Source organism: Eriocheir sinensis, chromosome 63 (assembly GCF_024679095.1).
Source record: "Eriocheir sinensis breed Jianghai 21 chromosome 63, ASM2467909v1, whole genome shotgun sequence".
Lineage (NCBI taxonomy): Eukaryota > Metazoa > Arthropoda > Malacostraca > Decapoda > Varunidae > Eriocheir > Eriocheir sinensis.
The window spans coordinates 1,813,853-1,840,811 of record NC_066571.1 but is presented as its reverse complement, the minus strand read 5'-3'; the positions used below and the strand labels follow the sequence as shown (position 1 = coordinate 1,840,811).

Here is a 26,959-nt window from a genome sequence, read left to right as displayed (position 1 = left end):
CCAACTTTGCCACAGCCTCTCTGGCCTCATCAAGAGAGGGTGGCCTTCATTGACGGGTGCCCACACAGGGTCTGCCATGTACTGAAGCTCTAAGGTATCCATGTCCTATCTGCAGGGGCCAGGTGTGGGAGCGATTCAAAATATTGATTCAGTAATATGAAATACTGCTGCATCATTTCTAGTTTTGAAAGCTGCTGGTTAATTGCAATCCCTTGCCTTCAGAGGGAGGTGCGACACTTTTATTTCAATTTAATTGTTCTTACGTTATTGTTCAAGTAAATCAATTGAAATAAAGACTGATATTGATATGCATCTTGTGTTCTTATTGTGCTGCCTCGTGGTTCATCTGCTGTGCCTGTACATAATGTGTTTTGATTTTTTGCTAAGATCTGAAGATGTTTTTAACATTTTGCAAAGATATCAAATTTTGGATGTATTGATTGGATTTTATCCATTTTTGAATCTTTGAAGCCTTCTAGTGTTTTTGATGATTTGATAACATCCAGTCAGTTTCAGCTTCTTGATACATTGATACGATCCAGCTTTTTGGATGGTTTGAAAAGATCATTTTTTTGATGTTTTGAAAGGGCTGACACCCTTGGAATAGTTTTGATGCTTTGAAAGTGCCCCAAAATATATTCTTTTAACAAAAGCAGCAATAGCATGCACTGACTAAATAATTATAAACGAGATGATAAGAAGGGTAAAAATGTGCAGTTTAGAGAGTAAAATGACTTGCTCAAAGAAAACCCTGAGAATGTTCAATTCACATACCTTAAAAAGTCCTGCACTGCTCAGGCCTCTATATCCAATGGACTGCTGAAGGTCTGCACTGTCAAACAGTCTAGCAATAACCAAGGTGGACAACACAGCAATTAATCCTGGATGCCTGGTGGCCATGTCTTACACTCTCCATCACAACAAATGACCTTCAGCTGGTCTGTGAAACTGACAACACAACGCCCTGGTGTAAAACTCTGCCACTGGTAATGACCATTTATTACAAGAATAAAACAAAACTCGGTTACATACAATAACTTATTTTTGGTATATACCATTATTAACAACAAAAAAGTATTATTTAAAATTATAAACCTTTATGACCAATAAGAATCACATTCCCACCTTAAATAAAAGCAGTATATATATATATATATATATATATATATATATATATATATATATATATATATATATATATATATATATATATATATATATATATATATATATATATATATATATATATATATATATATATATATATATATATTATATATATGGTTGCAGAAGGCATGGCTAACACTAGCAGGCAGTAAGGCACATGTCACACACTCCAGCACATCATGTCAAGAGGCAAGGTCTTACACACATGAAGACTGGAATTGTGCAGTTTAGGAAATGAAAAGAAAATATACAAAGTTTTGAGCAAAGTTTCTTCAACAGTTTGCTTAAATTAAGATTAGTAAACCTTGAACCCAAATAGAAGATTCTGAATGTCAGTGATTAACACGGTCATAAACTTTTATATTAAATAAAATGAATGATTTCATTCTTGGAATGCAAAATAACTGAAGTCACCCACTTAGAGCTACAATGTGTAGTGGTAACATGTCCAACTATGAATGTGATGTGGACCACACAATAAAGGTGACCTGGCAAGCCCATTGTGAAGACATCATAAGAGAACACTCATATATGACTTAGCTAGTAGCCTTAGTAGCATTGTTGGCCTCCTCCAGGGCCTGCACAATGATGCTTTGCAGCTGCTTGTACAGCTGGCTTATGTACTCTGCTGCGCTAAACACATACTCCTGCAGTTTCTCCGGTGCAAGGGGACCCCTGAAATAGACTTTACATTAGCCTGAACAAACATATCACCTATAATAGAGAAAACAAGGCAGACTATGATCAATGATTTTTTCACAATGTTTTCATCCACAATCCTATATCTTATGTTCATTCACTTCGTTTTATTTTTTTTCTGACACAGAAAAATTTACTTACACAAAAACTCTTGTAGATAAAAAGGTATGAGCTTGTGCCAGGTATGGTGATGATGCATTCTGTACATAATAGAACCCATTCTCCAATGACTGTAGTGCAACACTGCCATAATAACTTGCATTAGAAGTTACTCCAGGAAGCATAGTTTCTATCTGCAATGTATAGAGTAAATATAATATTATTCTCCTATCAGTTGCACAATCATCATTACAGGTGACCACCTTGCCACAGAGGCAGAGTGAAGAAAGGCCATGTGTCAAATTTGGCATGCATTCCAAACAAATCATCATCATCATTTCATTTAACGTCCGTTTTCACTCTTCCTGAGCGGTTGGATGCTTTATGGCTCTCCTCCATTCTACTCTGTCTTCTGCCCGATGCTCATCCAATCCCAAGTCTTCCTGTATATACCTTCTCCATGTTTTGCTAGGTCTACCAACTGGTCTCCTTCCTTCTACCTTCAATCTCTCCAAAACTCCCAGCACTGTATCATCCCCTGCTCTCTTTACATGTCCAAACCATCGGAGTCTTTCCCTTCTGAACACTGTTTCCAGGTCCTCTACTCCACATCTGTTAGCTACATCTGCACTGGACACCCTGTCTTGTCACCTGATCCCCGCCATATACCTCAGCATTCTGCGATCACTTGCTCTCAATGCCTCCATCAATTTTCAAGTTAGAGCCCATGTTTCTGCTCCATACAACATCACTGATCTAATACGTGCTTGGTACACCCCTGCTCTGCTCTTTAGAGGGATGCTACGATTCACAAGTAGACTAGGCACCTCCCTCAACTTTACCCACGCTGGTGCCACTCTTGCTCTCACTGTCCTCTCCACTCTCCCCTTCCACAGTCCAGAACATCTCCCAAATAACAGAAATGTTCTACCTCATCCAGCTTTCTTCCATTCACCTATAGTTCATCCCTCTCAGTTTCTTGTCCTTGCTGTCTCCTTACACAAGCTGGGCATGTAAAATTCTCCACTCCGCTTACATTTCTGCCACCATAGATGCCTGAGCATCTATGGTGGCACCACTGCCTGCAACATGTGCACAAGACTGAATTTACACCTACTCCCTTCCCACAGCATCCACATGGATATTTTCCTGATTTAACAGCGATATATGTTTACCATATTTACTACACAATGAATATGTATGTGTGGCTAATGTAAATAAACTCCAAAGTCATACTGTTTGGGATTCAAATGTTTTAAAATTACTATGAAGTACCATACTCATAGTTGGCAATAAAAAAAAAGAGTACCAAAGATGAATAAATTAATTGAGGACTGTAAAGGAAGTTAATTTAGTTATGAAATAAAACTGTTATATATAAACTTACAAATGAAAATAGCAAACTTTGAGGACAAGAATACCTTTTCCTTCAGTGGAGGGATGTACTGGGCTGCTGAGTCCATTGCTGTCCAGCAGCTGGCAAGCACCCAGTCAAGTTTTTCCAGCATGAGGAGGAGGTATGGCCCAGCCAGCTCACACCCTCGGCTGTAGTACACTGGCACATTTGTCATGCACCACCTACAGGCAAAACATGAATATCATTAAGAAGTTTTTAGCTTTGCCTATTATAAACTACAAATCAAATTCACAAGGCATTAAATGTATGAATATATATATATATATATATATATATATATATATATATATATATATATATATATATATATATATATATATATATATATATATATATATATATATATATATATATATATATATATATATATATATATATATATATATATATATATATATATATATATATATATATATATATATATATATATATATATATATACTTATTTCATAACTACTGCATTGAATAATCTCTATCATAATAATATATTTGATACTGGATACATCTCATTCATACATTTCCAATCGCAGTTAGCCAATCAGGTGGATATATATATATATATATATATATATATATATATATATATATATATATATATATATATATATATATATATATATATATATATATATATATATATATATATATATATATATATATATATAAAGGCTATGATTTAGGTTACCCTTGCCTGTATATGTGAATGAATGCTGCTCTAGCATATTCTCCAGCGACCTGCAGGTATGGAGTCAATCCCAGCCCTTCTATTGTCTGCCCCAACTTTGATCCTGTAAGAAAGAACCGTGCATGTGAAAGGTCAAACAGTTTTTTTTTTTTTTTTTTTTTTCCAGCACAGTAATGGAGGAGGCTACTAAATTGGCAAGAGGGGATGGTCCATGGGAGTTGATTTATGCCGATGGGTCCAGATGAAATATCTGGCCAAGTACTGCAAGAGTGTGTGAACAGTTAATAGAAACATTTCATGACATTATAAGTTATTCGATCAAGACTGAAGTAGTCCCAGTGCAATGGAAGAGGGCGCATGTGGTCCCACTATATAAGAGTGGAAATAAACAAGAGACATTGAATTAAGGACTGGTTTCCCTAACAAGTGTAATATGTAAACTGTGTCAGAAGGTAATTAAAAGACAGTGGGTGGACCATCTGGAAAGAGAGAAGATAATAAATGAAAGTCAATTTGGATTCAGACAAGGTAAATCTTGTATCACAAATCTAATATCAAGGATGGGCAGACTGCATATTTTTGGACCTAAGAAAGGCATTCGATAAAGTTCCACATAAAAGACTGCTACAGAAACTAGAATATAGAGAATTAGGGAGAAAAATGACAGAATCGGTGAAAAATTACCTGACAGAGAAATGAGAACCATGTTAAAAGATGAAAAATCGGATTGAAGAAAGGTCACAGGTGGAGTGCCACAGGGATCAGTGTAGGTGCCTATAATGTTTTTAATATATATAAATGATATACCAGAAAAAGTAGTTATGGCCACAGCGGGGTCCTGCTGGCCCCATTTCCAGTCTTTCACCGCCTCCACTCAGGTGGTCGACAATATTTTTGGATAATATTGAACAGAGGGTAGCCACCTCTTGCAAAGTTAATACTTAGAACATAGGTTCTTTTTTTGGTTCCTGAATGCAGTGCAGTAACATGACAAAGACATGAATGATATGGAATGGAATAGACTCAGCAATCACATAGTTAGTGCAGGGACAAAAGCTTGTTTTAAGAGTAGACTGGATAGCTACATGGACGAGGACGACCGATGGCAGTGAGGTGTGGATGCAATACGGAGACAGGGTACTGGAGCGTACGCCCGTACCGAAGGTAAACGAGGATCAAGCCTCTACCTGTAATCCCTGAAACTGCACCTCACCCATCGTGAGTAGTGGGAGGGATTCTGGAGCTGCCCTGTGTAGGCCACCCGGCCTCTTGCAGTTTCCTTATGTTCTTATGTTCTTCTTATGTTCTTATGAGTATTTTTGCAGATGACGCCAAACTGCTTAGAAAAATAAGAGATGATGATGACTGTAATAAGGTGCAGGAAGGTTTAAATGAGATACATGAATAAAGTAATGAATGGGAAATGGAGTTTAATGAAATGTCACACATTGAAAATGGGAAAAAGCAAAAAATAGACCATGTGGATTGTATAGGATGGAAGGGACAATCATCGACACAGTGAATGAAGGAAAAGACTTAGGAATCATAATACAAAATACACCGACACCTGAGAAGCACTTAAATAAAATATTCGGAGAAACACATAGTTTGCTGCAAAATATTAGCGTGGCATTTCACTACTTAGATGGGGCTACAATAAAGAAAATAATAACAACATTGATTAGACCAAGGTTAGAGTATGCAGTGGTTGTTTGGTCACCACACAAGAAAAGGATATGAGGAATCTCAAAGGGATGCAAAGGATTGCAACTAAGATGGTACCAGAACTATCAAGTCTGTCATACAATACTAGATTGGAGAACTGGGCCTACCAACACTGGAAGAAAGAAGAGGAAGAGGAAACCTGATAACGTTGTACAGGAATAAAAGTGGAATGGACATGTTGGATATAAATGATTTAATTGGGATGGAAGGGAGGAGGCAACTAAGAGGACACAGCAAGAAATTGAGAAAGGGAACTTGTTTGAAAGACATAAATCTGGATCTGGAGTACAGTTTTCCATACAGGAATGTGGATACATGGAATAGATCAAACAAAGACATTGTTGAAGCGGGCAGTGTCCATATAATGAAGGAAAAACTGGACAAATATAGATTGGGAGACAAATGTCCAAGGTTGAGCTAGGCCCTGTATACTACAAATAGGTAAACACACACACACACACAAAAAAAAAAAAAAAATAATAATAATAATAATAATAATAATAATAAATAAATAAAAATAAATAAATAAATAAATAAAATAATAATAATAATAATAATAATAAATAGAATAAATAAATAGATCAAATAAATCATTGTTACCTTTAAAAGAGCCAGCACTTCTGATATCCCACACAACAGCTGTCAGAGTAAGTACTGCCACAAAATTAAACAAGCTTGGTCTATGCGACTTTTCCTTTACAGTCTTCATTTGGTTCAAGAGTGCCTGGAAAGAAAGAAGAATTTGATAAAAATAATCCCACTGTTTTTCCCTGCAGTGTCCTGGTTTCCTGCAGTCCTCTAACTCACACATGAACAAAGCTTACCTCTTACAAATTAAACATAGAGCACCACCATCATCAAGAAACTGTTCTAGCTATGATTGGGATTAACCAGCTATTAGCTACCTAAGAATGGCCAGCTAAGGAAAGAGTGAATGGGAAACATGAATAAATTTATCTATTTCATGACATGTTGTGCTAGTTAGGTCTAGAACATAACACTGTTGTGGCAATAGCTATTCACTTCCTCCAATAACAGCCTGTTCCATGAAGTCTACACAATCTAGTAAAAGCAGTCTAATATACAACACTTCAAAACATCAACCCTTTATGAAATAGCTACAAAGTCAAGACACACTAACAAAACATAATAAACTTAATTTATCACATCTTTTAACAAAACCTTTTTCTCATTTCCCTTACATAAATATATCTGAAACCATTCACTGAATTGGGTTCACTTATGACTTACAGAAATTTGATCAGCAACACTGTAGACACTACTGAAGACTGCTGAGAATAATTTGTTATCTTGTGCACAGTCCACTGAGGAGGCAGATGGGTCTGCCGCTGATAAGTGAATGCTTGTTGTGCCTCCAAATGCCTTGCCAACAGTTGAGTTTTCAAAAGTATGCTCAACTGTAGGAAGGCTCTCTGCATTCACATTTTGTACAGGGATGAAATCTATACAATCTAAATACTCATCATCATCACTCTCAGACTGTTTTCCCCCTCTTTCCTCAATCAGTTCTTCTAATTTTATGATCTTAACCTTCAGTGCATTATGATCTTCCTGAAGGTAAAATAGAGTAACTTTTAAATTATTGCATTTTTTCTCCAGAATATCAACGTGGTCCTTCACGGTTTCTATGTGGTCTGCTAATCTGCGGATTGTTTTGGTGACAGCCATCTGAACCCTGTACATGATAGGCCACATGTTATCAGATAAGACAGGCTGAATAATGGGACACAGTGAGCTTTCAGACACTATTCCTTCGTCTGCAGTTGATGAAGGCTCCAATATCTCCTGAAGGTGGTTTGAACTGCCATAGTTTCTCTTCTCATTCTTGGTGGGACACACTGGCATAAAATGATCTAATTTATCCTTCCCTTTATCTTGGAACTGGTGGAACTCAACACTGTTTTCCAGGACTAAAGGGTTGTTCAGACTTGCTTGGCTGCCTGAAGTCCTCCTACTCTTAATATCGGGGGTACTCTGCCGGCGTAAGAATTTGGACACATTTTCAGAGCACTTCGGTGCAGAATCAGAGAGATTCTCTTGGCTGCTGAACACACTTCCCTCTGTTTCTACTACTGCAGTGCTCAAAGGTTCTTCAGTGTAATCGGAATCATAATACAGAAAATCTTCTGAACTACTGTTGCCATTTTTGTATTCTCTAGATGGCTGCTTGGAGACATTTGGCCGTTTTCTTCTTGCCAAAACAAGAGGGACATCTAGCAAGTCCTCTCTGCTACTTCCTAGGCTGCTTTCACCTGCAGAATTTGCTCTTTTAGGCATAGCGTTGTAACCGCGCAAGGAGTTGGGTGTTCTGACATATGAGAATCTCATAGGGGCATCTTCAGACTCATCAGTATACACTGCCTCTTCTTTCCTTCTTCCAGATTTAGGCAAAGAGTGAGAATCATTCTTCCTTTCTGAATCAAAGGAGAACATTCTCTTAGCCTTTTGATACATATTTTTCAGCTTGCACTTTTTTAGTCTTTTCATAGAAGCACTCAACAACAACCAGACAGTTTCCACATCGGGGACAGAAAATGCAGGTGTGGAAGGAGTCAGAGTAGCAGCTACTAGTGCTCTGAAAATGTCTTGGCTACAGGGACGGAAGCCCCACAAGGTAAGCAAGCCACACAAGTCTTTCTGTACCAACCTTACCCACTAAATTGATCCATTCTTCAAGTAGGTGACCTCTATTTCATGCTCAACATGTAAACGAACTTCATCATTATGGCAGTAACTAATTGAATTAATCAATAATGAATAGACATTACCTAACACTCCCTGTAGCCAGTGCTATGATTATTATCAATAATTGTGATTGATGCTCATTTCTCCTCAAGGAATCTCCAATAAATTCACTAGTTCCTTCTATAAAACTATGCATGTTTGATATTCTGTTATGTTTAAGGTTGTAAAAAGAGAATCTGAAGGCCAATAAACATGAGCTATATGCAGATTGAAAGACTTGCTCCCATTATGAAAATAAATAAATAAATAAATATATGGACCAATAATGCATTAGCAGTAGCACACTATAATGAAACATCAATAAAAAAAAAAATAAAATAAAAAAAAAAAAAAAAAAAAAAAGTGGGACAGTTACCTCTGTGGCTTGTGTGGCCTCAAGGACACCCGGCACGGCAGCAGCCTTGTGGGACATTTGCTGGTTGCTCTGGGCAAACTTCTCTATCGTCTCCTTCACTTCCTTTCTCTTGACTTTTAATGACTGGCTCAGAACCTTCCACTCCCTCCCTGCAAAGAAATGAATGGTAAGCCTTACCAGTGCAATGCTTCACATCAGAACACATTCTACTTGTAACCACCCTAAACAAGGTCTACAGATGAACATCTTGAATGTGATACAGTGATACATTTTGAGATAAAAGTGGGCTTGAGGCAGGGGTGTGTCATGTCACAATGGTTCTTCAATATTTATATGGATGGTGTTATGAGAGAAACGAAGGGCAAAGTTGGGGAAGTTGGACTAAAAATGTACACTGAGGGAAGGAAGTGGGTGCTGAATTCAATCTTATTTGCTGATGACACAGTGCTCATTGCAGAAAGTGAAAGTGACTTACAAAATTTGGTCAAGTGTTTTTGATAGTGTATGTAAAAGGAGAAAGCTGAAAGTAAATGTCAACAAAAGTAAAGTGATGGTTTGTGAGCGGAGTAGAAGTGAGGTCGTGGATTTTTTATGCCCATATAGAGTGGGAATTGAATGTGAAAAAGAATGCAAAATAATTTTGAATGGTGAAGAAATGGAGGAGGTTAATGAGTTTAAGTACCTTGGATCAGTTATGTGCAAGCATGGTGGTAAAGGAGGAGACAAGAGAAAGGGCATTGCAAGGAAGAAGGGTGGTAGGGTCTTTGGGACATATCATGAATGGCAGAAGTGTGAGCATGGAGGTAAAGAGGGATTTGAGAAATACAGTAATAGTACCAACCCTCACATATGCAAGCGAAACATGGGCCTGGAATGAAAGTCAGAGGTCTAGAGTGCAGGCAGTGGAAACAAGTTATTTGAGGAGTGCTTGTGGTGTGAGTAGAATGGATGGAATGAGTAATGAAAGTGTGTATGAGCATTTTGGAATGTGTCACAGGGGTGAAGGGAAGAAGTGTGGAGTGGTGGAAGAAGTGCAGCGACAGACTTTAAAGTGGTTTGGCCACATGGAGCGAATGGAGGAGAGTAAGATGACCAGGAGGGTGTATATGAGTAAGAAAGAGGGAGGGAATGTTAGAGGATGACCTCCAGTGAAATGGAGAGATAGGGTGCAGGAGTATGTCAGGTAGAGGGGTGAAAGATCTTTGAGAAACTTTGAGCAGGCAAGGAGGGTGTGTCTGGATAGAGAGTTGGAGACTCTTCTGCCATGGCCATCCCCTGGTGGGAGCTCCTAGGAGCAGGCATTAAAGATGAATGAATTAATGAATGAATGAATGATACATTAAGGTTGTATAAACTTCATATGATTACTGGAAAAAAATATCTCCTTTAGATCTGATTATAGCCACTTCTACTGTCCTACAAATGAACTATGAGACACATCCCCACAGTCCCTAATACTGACCTAAGTGATCCAGCAACACAGCCGACTGTACCAGGTGTTTAAGATAGAGCTGTGACCACACAATCCAGCACTGTGGGTCCTGCATCAGGCATTGCACCAAGCATGTCAGCAGCTGGTAGAGTGAAATAAAAATTATTGCTTTTCATTAATAACCTTGTTAATCTAGTGAAATTACTCATACTACAACAAAAAAGATTATTTTTTCATCCAGTTTTGCTCCTCTAATTTTCATCATCAAACAGTTTGGAAGCAAAAACTAGGCACACTAGCAGCCAGGTGGATGTTATATTACTGTAACTGTAACAATAATCTTTTCCAGACAAGGGAATGAAACACTAATGAAATAGATAGTCTCACTAATGAATGTGGCTGGAATACGGAAAAACCTGATTTAGGCAAAATATGAATAACATACATTGATGTGGCTGAAATATGGGTTCAATGAAGATGCATTCCAGATAAGGTAAAGTTGGGTACATATGCAAAGCTGAAATTTGCACTGATGTTCATCTCAGCCTCTTCGGCCCTTGAGCCTCTGGTGGGTAAGAACCAATCACAATGAGACACAAGGCAAGTGCTACTTCCAGGTTACCACAGTTTACCTTTCCCTTGTTTACCCAGGTACCCAAAGGGGAAGATGAACAAGTTATGTAGGAGAGGCAGTTAGGTGTGCTTCGACTGCTCTGGCCAAGGGGAGTGTTAACACCAATACACCATGGAGACATGCAGTCAGCTTACCCTAATATTTTGAGCCCACACTGAGGCAAAGGTAAATGTGATAGGGCCATGTGGGATATAAATTTATAATAAATAAATCTATCTTTGACAATACATGTAAAACATATAAATTATGACTAAGAGGATGGTACCTCCATGGTTTAGTGGTCAGCATGCCAACCTATGAATTAGTGGATCTGGATTTCAATGCCAGTCTTGGCAGTCAGAATACAGCCCACCTAACTGATCACCCTGCTTTGCAGACTGATCAACACATGTGTACCTGGGGAAACCTGGGGAAGGTAAACTGTGGTAACCCAGATATCACTTGCCCTGAGTCATGAAGTTGGGAGTTCTCACTCACCACAAGCTCAAGAGCCAATGAGACAGATAAGCACCAAGGTCATATGCAGCATAGCATATGCCCCCAACTTTACCTTATAGGGATCATAATAATGGGAGGTATATATAAGCTAAACTTAAATTCCTTTGTGTTATAGCATATCATAGAAATAACAGAAAATATCTTGATAAATAATTTTCAATACACTACAATTAATATAATTGACCATGACACTTTTTTTCTTTTTTCTCCACCCACACTTCTCACTCAGTAGTACTTTCAGTAACATGTACTGTTGGTTGAACTGACAATAAACCATGGGCAATCATTTTTTTTTTCTTTTGTATTCGCCTATGGTGCTGTTAGGCTTTCTTGATGGGGCCTGATGGTCAGCCCCAGCCTGTTGTGGCGAAGGCAAGTGTTTAAAGTGGTGCCATCTTGCATTGGCTCATGCTGCCTCCTGGAGATCATCTTTGATCCTAGAATCTAAAGTCCAGGTTGATAGGTGGTCTTCTGGACAGCATGTGGGTAGTCTTAGGCCACTCGGCAGTGACTGAAAAATCCCAGCTTGTGGCACCGTCACGCTATCCACTCAGCCACCGTCTCCCCATAAATTTACTAACTTTATTATATGCTAATCACATCAGAAAAGTGGGAGGAGGAAAGGATGGTTCTCTTTCTCTCTCTCTGTACCAAACAGTTTGTGTGGTTTGCAACTTGTGTGTAATCCTTGGCCTTCCATGACAATGTTACCAACTGTCTGGGACCTCAAGACATGAAGCGAAAATCAGGATTGTTCCAGTTATTCTGGGATGTATGGTAAACCCAATGCTTTCCTCCTATCCAAATATACAGAATTTACTCATCATCCTTCACTTTCTTGTACAAGACTTATTACTCTTGTATGAAACTCTTAAATTTGCAACACATGACATAACTTTTCTAATCAGTGATCCAAATGGGGGTCAAGGAATCAAAGCCCTCCCATAGGAAAGAGAGTAAACACTCATTTTGAATTTTAGCTGTGGTTAGAAATGAGATAGTTTAGGCTGCCACTGGACACACAATGGGTTATTACATCTCTTGGCACTGTGTGGATTTGCACATTTCATTACAATTTCATTACTGTTATTATCTCTATAATGTGTTTCGTATGGTGTTCCATGAGGTTTGAAGGTTAGTAGAAGACAAATGACAACAGAAGTGTAAATCATAAGATAAGAAATGAGGTATGGGCACATTAATTAAACCAATCTTTACTGTGTTGGGGGGCAACTTTAGTCTTGGCTGTGGTCCTGGAATGGATTACCCATAAATACACTTATTTCAATGTATGTTAGGATGAATGAATGCTACTATAAATGATATTCAAGAACCAAACTATTGTATTCCATCAAAATAATACTTTAATTCACACAAAGTTATCTCAGCAAAAGTTTCACTGGTGCCTCTCATGTAAACACCCAACTGTATGATTTTTTATTATGAAAATGTAAAGCTCAGTTTAAGTAACCTTTTCACTAACCTAACTTTACGTAAAACACAAATGGACAGTAAGGCACGAGGGTAGTATCAATGGGTAACACTTCCTTTCTCCTTCATCAATTTCACATTTTATAAACCAGGGAGTGCAGACTTACAGCTAAATTAAAGAAGAGATATTAAGAGCAATTCAAAGAGTGGATCCTAAGAATGGGGAAAAAAAGAAATATTTAATGATATTGTATAAACAAGAGCAAATGGAAACCCTCCCACCTCAAATATTTCACTGAAAGAGCTGAAGGGTAACCATTCAAGATGATGCAGTACTTACCTCAACTCTCAACAAATGGGTTATGTTTACATCCAGGCGTCGAAGAAAGGAAGGAAAGAAGTTTCTTAACGTGACCTCTGGATTGGAACTAAAGGCTGCAGTCTGGAATTATAAGGGAAGATAATTAACTGACAAACACCCACTTTCTCTGCTAATCAACTAGTCACAACACTGGACAAATATCCTCACTTTGAATCTCTGCTAAATGTCAACTGTCTCTCTCTTCCACATATAGCATTTTCAACCTGTTCCTCAAGGTAGAACATTGTTTGATCTCCTAATTCTTTCTTCCCTCACAGATACTATGCACAAAGGCTTTGTCCATGCCTGTTTCCATTATGTGTGGGGGATTCCACTTCAACAGTTCTGCTAGTTACAACCATGGTCGGTACTATAAAACACTCTCGCTTCTCACATCAACTCTTTCTAAAGGTCAAAGAGAGGATCAATTGGGTTAGAATGAGTGTTCTTTTAGGTTCATGGTACAGAGAAGGATCACAATATTACCAGGGTCATAAAATACCCTGGAAATGCCTGAAACTCCTACAAAAGCCTTGTCAAATGTGTGTACTTGGGCGAGGGAATGTTTAAAAATACGGCCCTGTGTGTATACAATCTCATTAATTTAACTGTCTTCAGCTTCTCATGATCTGCAACAATGTTTGTCCTTTGCTAAACTTTCTGCCTCCAAGATCTAGTGGTTACCACGCCTAGCTATGAATCCACGGGCCCAGGTTCAAATCTGGCCTGAGCAGCTTGTGTGCAGCCCACTCAGCTGTTCATCCTTCTTTCGGCTGGTTGATAAAAGGGTGCCTGGGGAAGGCAAACTATGGTAACCCGGAGTAATGAATTCTAACCCACCACAGACTCAAGGGTCAATGTGTTGGAGATGAGCACCGAAGCCACACATAGCTATAGCATGCGCCCCCCGCTTTACTGTTATTCTTTCCTGCTACTCTTATGCTCACTTCTATTCTAAACTCATTAACTGCATTCCTTGGCCCCACTCTTGGCCCCACTGTAGCAGTCTACTCAAACTAATCCTTGTGCTGTCACTTTTGCTAACACAAAAAGCAACCAATGTATAAGTCTTTCATTCCTTTTAATGGTAAGCTGTGAAATAATTTACCTTTCAGCATTCATTCCTTTTTAAGACTTACTCCTTCACAAGAAAAGTATAGATACTTTGGAACTAAACTGAAATTTACAGTTTTGGTAACTCCTGTATTGTGACAGGATTTATTTTACTTCTTTCCTGTAGCCAGTAGACTCTCCTTATCCCACGCACACAAAAAAACTAAATCAATAAGAAACTTGACTTAAAATCAACCTGGTTATACCTTCACTTTGGGATAGAGAGCAAAGAGTTGCCTTTGGACAGGCTTGGTGAGTGAGCCCGAGGAGCACCAGGTGAAGTCAAGGATGGTAAAGAACTCCCTGACACCCAGCACGTCACCACAGGCCTGGGCGCCATCACCCCCGCCACTACCAAACACCGTGCTGCCATACTCCACAACATGTGCTGAGTAGTGCTTCAGCCCAATGAGTGGTACCATCAGCTGCAGCCACACTGAAAGATGTGCCATTAAAGTCAAGTAGAATTTTTTTTTCCTAATTTAACTTAGTCCTACACCATTTTCTGTTGAAAATTTATATTCATAAAGTCAGCCATTATACCTGAAGTGTCTTACTGTGTTGAAAGGAGCAACAACAAGCACTTCCTTAAACATATTGGCAAAGGCAGATCATTAAGAAGTTTAGATATTGCAAAAACTAACTATGATACCCACATAATGTTAAAAGAAATAGCAAGGTTTGAACCTGACCCTCAAGCTTAAGCTCATAATCACAACTATGTCAGTCATGTATGATGGAATTGATGGCATAACAGCAGAAATCCTGAAAGCTGGAGATGTAGATGTCAAGTAGATGTCATGGATATGTAATCTAGTGTGTGGCAGGGTGAGGTGACAGAACACTGAAGAAAGGCTATGATTTTGCTACTGTAGGAAGTAGGGATGATTGTAACAGTTAGAGGAAATTAACTTATTCAGTGTGCCAGGAAAGGTATATGGAAGTATGAAAAAAGAGGATGTTTAAAATAACCAATAAAAGTGCAGACAATGAACAAGGGAATTTTAGGAAAGGAAGGGAATGTGTGGATTAGATCTCAGCAATGTAAATAATAGTTGAAATGTATGTACCCAGAGGATAGAAAGGTGTTTTCTGCCTTTATGGAACCAGAGAAGGCCTGTGGCAGAGTTAACAGGAAGGGATCCTGGAATGTCCTGAGGATATATGGTATGAGAGGGGACTTACTAGAAAGAATCAGATCTTTATACAAAGATAAAAGTACCTCTGTTCATGTGAATGTGGAGTTGAGTGAGAGTTTTGGTGTTGGGATAGGTGACAGGCAGAGGTATGTGGTGTCATCCATGAAAGAAATGAATTCCATTTTAGGAAATTTGGGTGCAAGGCTGAAAGTGAGAACTATGGAACAGTCTGGTGGCAGGTCTATTTGCAGGTGCCATACTGCTGTTGGCAAAAGAGTGAAAGGATGCTGCATAGGACCGTGAAAGAATCTGACCAGATAAGAAAATAAAGTTGAAAGGAAATGTTTGCAGGAAACAGGCTCGTGTAGCTGTTCATTATTTATGATTATATTGTTTTTGCTTTCATGGTATTTTTTTTTTGTGTGTGTGTGATTTTTGTCACTGTTTCTATCAACATAACTAATAAGTAATATTGTAATGACCTGATATGTGAATAAAGATTCAAAAAGGCCTTAAGCCTCAGGATGCCATTTGGCTCAACACCAGTGTCTGCTTCCTGCCTCAGGGGTAAAGGCTCAAATCTTGGGTGGATTGTAAGAATTTTTTTTATCTCGAAAAGATAAATTTCTCATGTGCTTTGGGAAGTGGAAATCCCCCACTACACTGGTGGCTGGCAGTGGATCCATTTATGTTGGATTTCCCCGTGTAGGAGCAGGAGATTGGATCCTCACATCTCTCATGGGGTTCTGATTTGGGAAAAAAAAAAAAAAAAAAAAAAAAAAAAAACATTGAATGGTCCAGGACACAAATGAGGATTCCAAAAGGCCTATGGCCTTTTGGAACCTTCATTTGTGTCTTGTATGTCATCAGAATTTTGAGCTTGGAGTCTTGGCTGGGCACACACTTGAACGTATGTTGATCCAGGTTGCGGCAAGGCATAAAATACTTTATTTTATCAACTCACTGTGATGTAACAAATACACTTAGAAACCTAGTTCTTTCTGAATAATGCAGAAGGAGGATTCAAGTAAACAATGATGTGTTTTATATCTACACTGCTTCAGTAGTTTTCATTTAATTCAAAATAGAAAATGCATCAGTTAGAACAAAAATGTTCAAACGGTGAGCATGGCAAGCATCAGACCTGCCCAGTCCAGGCAGGTCTGATGTTTGCCATGTTTAGAGTTGAGCCTTTGGATACATTCAAGCTTAAAGATAAAGCTTTTGCCAGTGTTTTGGGGGCCCAGGTTTGAATCCTGGGTGGATTGTCGGGAAAATGCTTTATTCTTCTGAATAGATAATTTCTCATGTGCTTCAAGTGGAAATATTCCCCCAATATCATATAATGAGAATGGCACAACAAGTACTTCAACCCCTTTAGCTCCATGAATTTCTGTATAAGTCATGTCTTACTGTGGGCACTGTACCATGACGCATGAGACTTCATGCCTTATCGAGGGCACTACACCATGACATACACAGGATGTCGTGGTTGGCTGAGGAATATTGACATTCTGTAATACTTTCTGTATTACACAACCTGATACACTAAGATTATGAAATGGGGTTGAAGGAGTTAAGAACATCAACACTCAGATGCACACCAAAACATTATTTTTCACACTCTCATACTGTTATGCAAGCATATACAAATACCTTTTAGGCCGGTGATGAAATCGTAATGTCCCAGTTGCCCCACAGCCCACAGCAGGGAAAGGCAGGCTGGTGTCTGATTCTGAATGCTATGCCGCAGTTCACAGTAAAATGGAAGGTTGACTAAGCCTGCTTCTGGGTGTTGGATGGATAGGATCTGGAATGATGGTGACAAGTCCATTTAATTTCATCATCAGCAATCCTTTTCAAACAAACAAAACCAAATATGAAAATGCAAAAAATACTTACTCTTTCCATTAAAATGCCTATACATATCATGAAATATGTTCCTTTTACATTTAAACTTCATATTTTAAATATTTTTACTGACTGACATTTTTATCATTTAATTTGTATTTCTGTATGTAATTTTCTCTTTTCTTGATTTTATATTTTTTCATAAATAATTATTGAAAAAGAATACTTATAAGTTTGTCAGGGGTTTTAATATAATTAATATTTCAATATTTTCTAGTGGCTAAGAATATAAACAGGTCTGTTAATCTAATTTTATAATAATATTGGTTAATGGTCAGTTATTGTACAATCAAATTTGGGGAAGGAAACCCAACCTTATGGGAAGGGAAGCCTGCACTTCACATGTTCAGAAAGTTATTATTGCAAACCCACATTTGGACCAATTAGATCAAATAAATTTTATCTGAGTAATTGCAGTGTTTTGTATTGGTTTTAATATCAAAAGGTAAAAAAGACAAATGTGTATGTACGCGGGGATATATGGTCTATGAATTTAACTTTTTTTTTCATAGAAAACAAAATTCACCAACTGTGAATTCATGCTTGGTGATGGTGTTCTGGAACTTATTTCTTGCAAACAACAAAGTTTGACACATCTATCTTTTCCATAATATGTCATCATTCACTCTACTTTCTCAAAATGACAAGATGAAAATTCATTGGGGAAAGGAACAATCATGACTCACTTGTATGAACAGTTTGTACCCAATTACACTGAGTCCCTTCACTTGCTCTTGTACCATGGAAGTGACACAGTGCTTGTGGAATGATGCCAGCACACTGTCGCTGCAGCATGAGAAGGTCTCGATGAGCAACTAGAAGGATTAACATTCTTTAATTAATTGGATCAAGGAAAAATTAATTAGCCAAAACTAAAAAGTTATGAAGCAACACCTTGATATGGTGAACAAGTTTGCATTCTACAGTGATCTAGTAGGGTCATTATAAATAGGTGCAACCATACTGTATGGACCTATGTGTGGTTGCCAGACAAAGCTCCTCACCCCCCTCCCAATGCCGTAAGTCAGATGTGGGGTATTGGCTGTCTCCTCTCAACAATACCAGATTTGTCAAGCAATGGCCCCTAATACCCGGAGGTAAAGGAGTGTCTGGTTAAAGTGGTAATTAGGGTCATCAGGGTAATCAGGGCTGAACATGTGCTGCAAAGAATATCTTATGTAATTAACCAGGCCACAATAAATGATTATTGAAATCTTTGTGAAGAAATGGAGGAGGTTAATGAGTTTAGTACCTTGGATCAGTTATGTGTAAGCATGGTGGTAGAGAAGGAGAGACAAGAAAAAGGGCATTGCAAGGAAGAAAGGTGGTAGGGTCTTTGGGACGTATCATGAATGGCAGAAGTGTGAGCATGGAGGTAAAGAGGGATTTGAGAAATACAGTAATAGTACCAACCCTCACATATGCAAGTGAAACATGGGCCTGGAATGAAAGTCAGAGGTCTAGAGTGCAGGCTGTGGAAATGAGTTTTGAGGAGTGCTTGTGGTGTGAGCAGAATGGATGGAATGAGTAATGAAAGTGTGTATGAGCGTTTTGGAATGTGTCACGTGGGTGAAGGGAAGAAGTGTTCAGTGGTGGTGGAAGAAGTGAAGTGACAGATTTTAAAGTGGTTTGGCAACATGGAGTGAATGGAGGAGAGTAAGATGACCAGGAGGGTGTATGTGAGTGAGATAGAGGGAGGGAATGTTAGAGGATAACCTCCAGTGAAATGGAGAGATAGGATGCAAGAGTATATCAGGGAGAGGGTGAAAGATCCTTGAGAAACTTTGAGCATGCAAGGAGGGAGTGTCTGGATAGAGAGATGGAAACTCTTCTGCCATGGCCACACCCTGGTGGGAGCTCCTAGGAGCAGTTGTTAAAGATGAATGAATGAAATTTTTGTATTTACAATACACAGACTTTTAGAATAGAAACTGATCTGTAAGTACTGATGGAGGAGCAGTTAAATATCAAATGGAATGTTGTGGGTCTCAAAGAGGTAAGGAGGCTTGGGGAGGGACAAAATGTGCTTAAGAGCAATCATGCATTTTACTGACGAGGCAAGGCCATGGATAGCAAACAGGAGCATTAACCCTTTCAATATGGTGACACGTCACAGTATGGAAAGGGTTAAGAGGAAATGGAAGAGGATTAATCCTCTTCTAAACCTCTTCCATTTCATCTTAAGAGGTTTAGAAGAGGATTAAGAGGAAATGGAAGAGGATGAGGAGGTTTAGAAGAGGATTAATCCTCTTCCATTTCCTCTTAATGCCGACGTCTGCATCATGTGCTGAAAGTAAGTAAGATTTTTACTTCACAAAAATCTAGAAAAGATCTTGCTGAAATAGTATAAATGGCATTGATTGTATTTGAATTACAGATACTAACTGAAGGTAATTAAGGTGTACACTTGGCTATACTGATGAAAATATTGAGAAGTTCTATGAAGATCAGTCATGTATGAATAGAGGACCTATGACTATAATGTTATCATGGATGATTTTAATGGGAGAGTAAGGAAAAAAGTAACTGGAGAAGCCATGGCATATTCACAAAATAAAAGAGGACAAACTCTAGTGGACTTCGCTGAAACTATATCTACTTCTCCAACATCCTGTTCCCTAATGGAAGCTTCCCTCAAGGGGTGACAACAACAGAAGCATCTCCAACCCTCCCTGTTCCAGCACTCTCAGTACACTCAATCCCTTGCCCCCCAACTTTTTCTCTCTAATGCTCAACCACACTATTGGTTCATTTCACTGGTGGTCTTCCCTGTACACCCCTTCCCTCAATCCAGTCCTCATATACTCTTTTCACAAAGTCATCCTCATTCATTCTAAACACATGTCCAATTTAACCTATATAACCAAACCACAATCCACACCCTTTCCTGTCACATCCATACCAAACCTCTCATGCATGCTTTCATTAATTTCTGCATCCCATCCTGACACACTATATGCATCTTTTATATTGCTCATTTCCTCTGTGTATATTTTCCAACTGCTGTGCTACATACTACAACCAATTCTCTGATGCATATGAGAGAATTAGGAGGATGATACTACTTCTTATACCTCTCTTTACCCCAATGATTACACTATATTCTTTAATAGCTCTCCCCAAAGCACATTTTATCTGTCTGCCCTTCACTGTTTTTTCTCTCCAACTGCTGCACATTTATCGGAAGCACTCTAAATTCTTGTGTTCATGCTCGTTTTTTTTCAGAATATTGTTTAACTAACTTGTCTCACTGTTGCATAGAGCAGCTCCTTATTATGTGCCAAATTTTAGAAAATTGTGAAGAATTAATATCTCTATCTGAATAATCTTAACATGATTAGTACTAAATTGAAATCCTACTCTGCTGAAATCCCCATCTCCTTTGCAAAGCAAAGAAAATTTTTGGTCTGATCTTTGCAAAGATAAATGAAAGTAACAAGGATTATCCTGATTAAATAAATAAAATTTTATTTTCTGGTGTTACTTTAACAGAAAGGTGGGTGCATAAGAAAATAATAAACCTTCTGTTCCAATCAAGCACTGCTTACCAAGAACTTTCTTCTAAAAAATCCCCTCAAAATAAGCTGCAATGTGTCTATGATGATGTAGCATTTACAAGACCTGGAAATATGGTAATATAAAATAAACAACGGGGCAATGCAGCACTTACATTCTTCACACTGCTACTGAGCATGGAGGTGGGGTAGAGAGGAGGGTGGCCACGGAATGCGGGGTCAGGTGCATGGATAGGGTTCACCCGCACATTAAGGTATGATGCCAAGTCCTTGAGCCATATTAATGGAGAGTCTTGGAACCGAGACTTCACAACATCCAGAAGGTTTTCCATTTGTCCCACATTTAGCTGAAAGAGGAAAGTTTGATAAGTATTCCTCACCAGTTGTAGCATGCCAAGCATGCACCACCACATGTTTTAAGGGGACTGTTACTACTATTTTAGGACAAATATTTTTCAAAACACACACATACACATATATATATTTTGCAGATCAGTTTCTACCAAACTGCGGATGCGGATATCAAATTATGACTTCCTCACAGATGCGTATGCGTCCAGAATTTTGGTAATTCACTATATAGGACCAATTATTGCCAGCTGGTAGCTGCTTTTGTTGCACAATACTGCATTTTGTAATTTTAAAGTTTTACTATTCTCTCCTTGCCAGCCAGGCTGCTTCCCTTCATACTTACGAAATATTACATATAGTATGGTACATGCAGTACTATTACACAGTACATACATACATACTTATACAAATTTACATGATACCTACATACTACATAGTCACTATGTAAAATTATCTCCCTCCTTCTGCCCTTCTGCAAAACTCTTGACATATTAGGTTGTGTAAATTATATATACTAAACTCAGCATCCCTGTAGCAAGCACTTCCTAGAGAATTATTTTGAAAACATGCATTAATCAAAGGACTGGAAATTTAAATACTTTCCTCTCTCATGTGAAAGGCTGTCAAAATCAGCAAACTGACCATAATGCATCATATTAAAAAAAAATTTTAAGGATTATTTTGCATCTGTAAGAATTTGTGTATGACTTCCAGACTGATGACTGGGTCACTGAGAACTACAGATGGAACCAGTGGTGCTCCAGCTTTTGAGGAAGGAGGATGCATGATTTGCATTTTACCACACAAATGCACAATCTCCCTGATCCTCAAGGGGACCAGTTGCCATATTTAAGCCCTAAATTGACAGTAAAATGCATAAAACAGATCCTCAGTGCATGTTCATACCTTTGAACATTAAAAAATTAGAGAAAAATCATTTGAGAAAACAATAGACCAGTGGTTCCCAATCTTTTTTTCAGGCGACCCAAATCATGCACCTCTAGACATGACCGCGACCCCACTAGTTTAGTTGTATATGTGTTATTATAATGTAATAACACCATGTTTGATATTTTGAGGTCTTGGCGACCCCACTCGGGGTCGCGACCCCAGGGTTGGGAAAGGGGGCAATAGACTATGAGAAGAATGAGGAAAACTTTCTCTTTCCTTTAAGACCCCGTATTTAAAAATGTTTTCTTGAACCCAATCTCTTCTAAAATTATTTTTAGTGACTGCCACACATGACAAACCTATCAAAAGGGCATTGAAAATGATTTCTTTTCATTAAAAAAAAAAAAAATAAAAAAAAAAAGCAAGCAAGTTTCAATGAAAAACAATATTAAACTAGTTTTGTGTAAAAAGAAAAAGAAATAATTGAAAGTATATATCAGCAAAATGTAATGCATATTGAAAAAAAATAAATAAATAAATAACAAAGCTTACCACATTTATGTTTTGAATTGTTTTCTTTCACTTTCTCAAAACCTGTATGTTCAATCCATACCAATATGAAACTTTGCCACAAGAAACACTCCATAAACATACATAGGATATATAGGAATAAATGGATTGATGGAAATCACTGTAACAGTCCTGCTAAGGCACCCCAACTGCCAAGGTAAACTGATGACTTTCTGCCACAACAATGCCCCAATTGAGTCCTTGAGTGAATGAGGTGTTGATGGATATAAAAGGACAGCAGAAGCTGTGATCATTGCTGCCACAACATGCATCATTCACTTGTCAAAAAACTACAAAAAAGAACCAAAATTCATTTGTAAAATTATTTTTTTAGAAAGTCAGTCATCTAGTAGAACTATCTTTACGTTATCTCTTGAAATTTTTTAATAGAAATATACTAGGGACATTATTTGTCACCACCATGCAGCATAGAGGCTGAAATAGTACAGCAAAACATGTAATTACTACCCATTAAAATCTTCATAGTTTACAGTTTACATCTAGGCAATATCACTGTTAAGTGAAAAAACAAATAAAAAAGTGATACAGACTGGGCCATGATACAGCTAACGCTTGTCCTGGTGTGCTTACCCTGCCGATGGCCTCCTGCAGGGTGCCCGGCTGGTGTGGGGCATCATTTTGTTTCTTCTCAGGCTTCTTTTTCCCCTCCTTGGCATTTTTGGTAACCTTTGGCTTGCGGTTCTCTTTCCCAGTTGCAGGAGATTCTATACGACCTGATGAAAAATTATTAGCCTTATAAATATGCATAGCTAGCTATGATGTATATGATGTTTCATGACAAAATATATTTTCAATAAAAATGATAGAAAAAATCTTAATTTGACTAATGTTACTCTTCCAATCTATAATCATGGCAACAATATAGTGTTGGATTATGTTAATGTAACTGGACAATATGAAAAAAATCATGACTAAGTGACCGAAATCTTCATTACCCACCTCAGGCTACATTCAGCCTAACCAATGTAACCTCTGCTCCATGAGCAATTTAAATGAATAATGTGGAATTACACTTTATCTTTCAATTCTCTGAACTTTTTTGGGACTAGCAGCTCTGATGATGCTTACCTGAGTTTGATCTCACCTATACCTTTGTTCATACTGCCCTATGTACTACAAGGCCAAGACATTGGAGATGCTACTCACCCATCCTTAATACCTTCATGCACATGCTTAACAAAAATATTACTAAATGTTAACTCAAGCCCTATTAAAAGTCAAGATGTGGTAAATGTTATAATCCATATCACCTTAACTAGACAATTTACTTACCTCTTTTGCACAAATTACCGTACCTTTATTTTATGTTTCCTGCTCCTCAGCCACCTGAGCTAACCAGTCAACCCTACTTGCCTAGTGTAACCTATTGCTGGTAAATTAGAATCACACCACTGCAAAATTGGTAACCCATTGCCACTAAATTAGTAACTTTGCCCCACAGACTGCAGCGGCTTGGCATGGTACACTTCTGCTTGACCACTTTCTGAGCACAATGGCAGCAGCATATTTTGAAGTTTCTTTAGTGTTTTTTTGAAGCTATTAGTGTTACCGCCATCCGCCCCACGAGCACGTGGGGGACGGTAAGGTGGTAAATAAGAAAACCCTTCATGTTGACTCGATTAATATATTTTTGGTCAAAATCTGTTAACACGAACACACCATCAGAAGCACGGAATCAAGAATACGAAAGCCACTACGTTTTACATCAAAGAGCAATAAGAACCGTTGAACAATCAACTCTTCATTTAACTCACAAATCAGAATATGGCAATGGCAAGAGGTATCATTCAGATCATTAAAAAAAAACACAACTATAACTCGCGTGTCGGGTCTATTAATCACTTGTGGGTTCTTTGTTGTGTGAACCTTAACCACACTGCAGGAATAGCTCTTCACCTCTCCGCTGCGCCCTCCTCTCTGCCCTCAAGTCAAACAACCCAGTCAGAGGGAGGAACTTGGCCCCGTGGAACCCCCACATCAGCAGTCTGTATCTCCCCTTTCCGCTGTGTTGACATCGTGGTGCGGCCATCTGGCATCACTATACCATCTCACACCACTGCTTTGCAGTAGTCGCCACCTTCACTCCTACAATCCTCCCTATCCACCCTCTACATCGCCCCCAAAACCCCGTGTTCCCACAGGTCCCCAAGATCGATTAGGGCAGGGGATAGGCATAACTTGAAATGAGGCAAAACTTGAAAAGTAGACAATTGCGACGGAAATGAGGTACAAAATCGTGCAATTCACTACATCTATCACCAGAAAAACATGAACCATGTCAGAAAATCGTTGGTTGGGTGAAACGGTAAATTGTCCATAAATAGTCCTTAAATTGGATTTTGAAAGCGTTTCCATGATTGTTGAACGTTTGTACAAAAGATATATGAAGAGCAAGTGATGTTTCATAAGGTAGGTAGTAATGAAATACAGGCACGGTACTAAAACGAATCTTAACCGTTATTAATCATCTGCACAACAAATTATGCCTCAAAACACTCAAATGAACCAAAAACTACCAAATGGATGAAACACCAAAAAATAGGAAGTGTCAATAAAGGGATTAAATACTGAAAAGACAACACAATGCCAGTATTAACCTTGGGGGCTTTCTCAATGAAGCTCTTCTTTTCTTCTTTGCTAAGCTTTCCATTAGGGACAGAAGAACCTTTTTTCCGTGAATTCTTGACGAGCTCCCACTCCCCGGTGGCAGCCATGTTGACCTGTGGACTGGCGGCCGCGGCTGTTGGCGGAAGGAAACTAACCTAAATAATTTCCAGTATTTCACATGAAGTAGAGATGTTCCAAAAAAAGCAGTTTTATCATTGAAATATTAAATGGTGTAATAAATTTTCTTGTAACTGCTAATTTTAATAATTAATTTAGGCTCGTCTTTCAATCATCGCCAACTTTTTTGATTTTAATTTTACAGGTGACCTATTGGGTCAGGCTTCGATATCGGCAGCTCAGCTCATGTGATAGGAACACAAAAAAAAAACAATACCAGGCATACAATATCTTTCTCTACAATGAAAAAAAAAAAAAAAAATCCGAATTTTTCCACACTTTTCATCTTTTTGATTGTCTTCCCTTCCTTGAAGGAATAATGTATTCTTCCTCTGTTAAAAACAAAACAAAAATTTCCTCCCCATATCACACATATGCCGCTGCTGCTGACTGGTAGACTGCTGTCGGAGTCGGATCATCTGTAGTTCCCTGCGTTAAGGTGACCCGTTATACCTACGCAACATTATGAAACGTTACGCACCGGGACTAATAAGTTTTGCCAAGTTGGCAGCGCTAGCCAAACCTTGGAGGAATAATACATGGAGTGACCCTCAGCGGGTCGCTCTTCACTGTGAGGTGAAGCAAGGCAAGGGGGGGTAAGGAGGGCGGAGCTTAGCCGGTGGGCGGAGCCAGCAATTCCACCCAAAACATTGCATTTCTCGCTCCCAGAATGCCGGCGTAAATGAGCTTGTCTGCCTTATTTCTTCCACATATCATGTTTTTAGTTATTCAACTGCTGCGCAGCATATATGCACTAAGGATGTATGTGCAGGTTTTAATAGAAAAACACCAGCATTTCCTTGTCTTTATCCGTAGAAGCTGAAATGCTCAACACCCGCCTTGATCCCTCACACTTCCTCTGTATAACGTTCATTATATATTGACCATGGTCGATCTTACTTTAAATGCAGAGGCATGTACAGCCTTCTATGTAGAGCGTCTCAGATTTCATCAAAGCTCACTACGAGTAAACAGAAGTAAGTATTGAGGCAGGAAGGAGAAAACTTACTAATAAGCAAATAATAGTCTATAATAATTTATACACTCAGTGACTGATTATGCCAGACTTCGCGTGGGCTCCTGACCTTGCTGAAATTCACCCCAACACCTAATAACTCATACAAAACAAAGCTCTAAAGATCATATAGGCTGCCCATCTTCCACACCTTCAGACTCTTCTACACCATGAAACAAAAGTCCTCAAAGTAAAGGATCACCTTGACATGAGATGCACACAAATTCTTGCCACAGCCACCACAAACCAACACCATGAACCCACTACACTCTTTTAAATGTGTTTCAGTTATACCAACAACAATAAGATTCCATTCATTCAGTTCCTTGCATACATCCTCAAAATTTCCAGTGCCCCGTCCTTTCAGATTCATACATCCA

At 38.5% G+C, this 26,959-nt stretch overlaps 1 protein-coding gene across 2 annotated transcripts; it reads right to left on the bottom strand.

The window, feature by feature from the left end:
- Positions 1-984: 984 nt before the first annotated feature.
- Positions 985-25,520, bottom strand: LOC126986825 (transmembrane protein 214-A-like). 2 transcript variants are annotated; one of them, XM_050843210.1, is made up of 14 exons: positions 25,368-25,520; positions 23,351-23,493; positions 21,103-21,294; positions 18,119-18,247; positions 17,178-17,331; positions 14,589-14,818; positions 13,249-13,350; positions 10,376-10,487; positions 8,914-9,062; positions 6,393-6,516; positions 4,074-4,170; positions 3,387-3,543; positions 2,008-2,159; positions 985-1,842 (listed from the first exon to the last, which is right to left on the bottom strand). In XM_050843210.1, exons 1-14 carry the CDS (start codon positions 25,492-25,494, stop codon positions 1,704-1,706), a joined length of 2,007 nt encoding a protein of 668 aa, XP_050699167.1. In that variant the 5' UTR covers positions 25,495-25,520; the 3' UTR covers positions 985-1,703. The 2 variants fall into 2 exon arrangements, with proteins under 2 accessions (XP_050699167.1, XP_050699166.1); XM_050843209.1 differs by lacking the exons at positions 8,914-9,062; positions 10,376-10,487; positions 13,249-13,350; ... (4 more) ...; positions 23,351-23,493; positions 25,368-25,520 and adding an exon at positions 7,044-8,290.
- Positions 25,521-26,959: the final 1,439 nt, after the last annotated feature.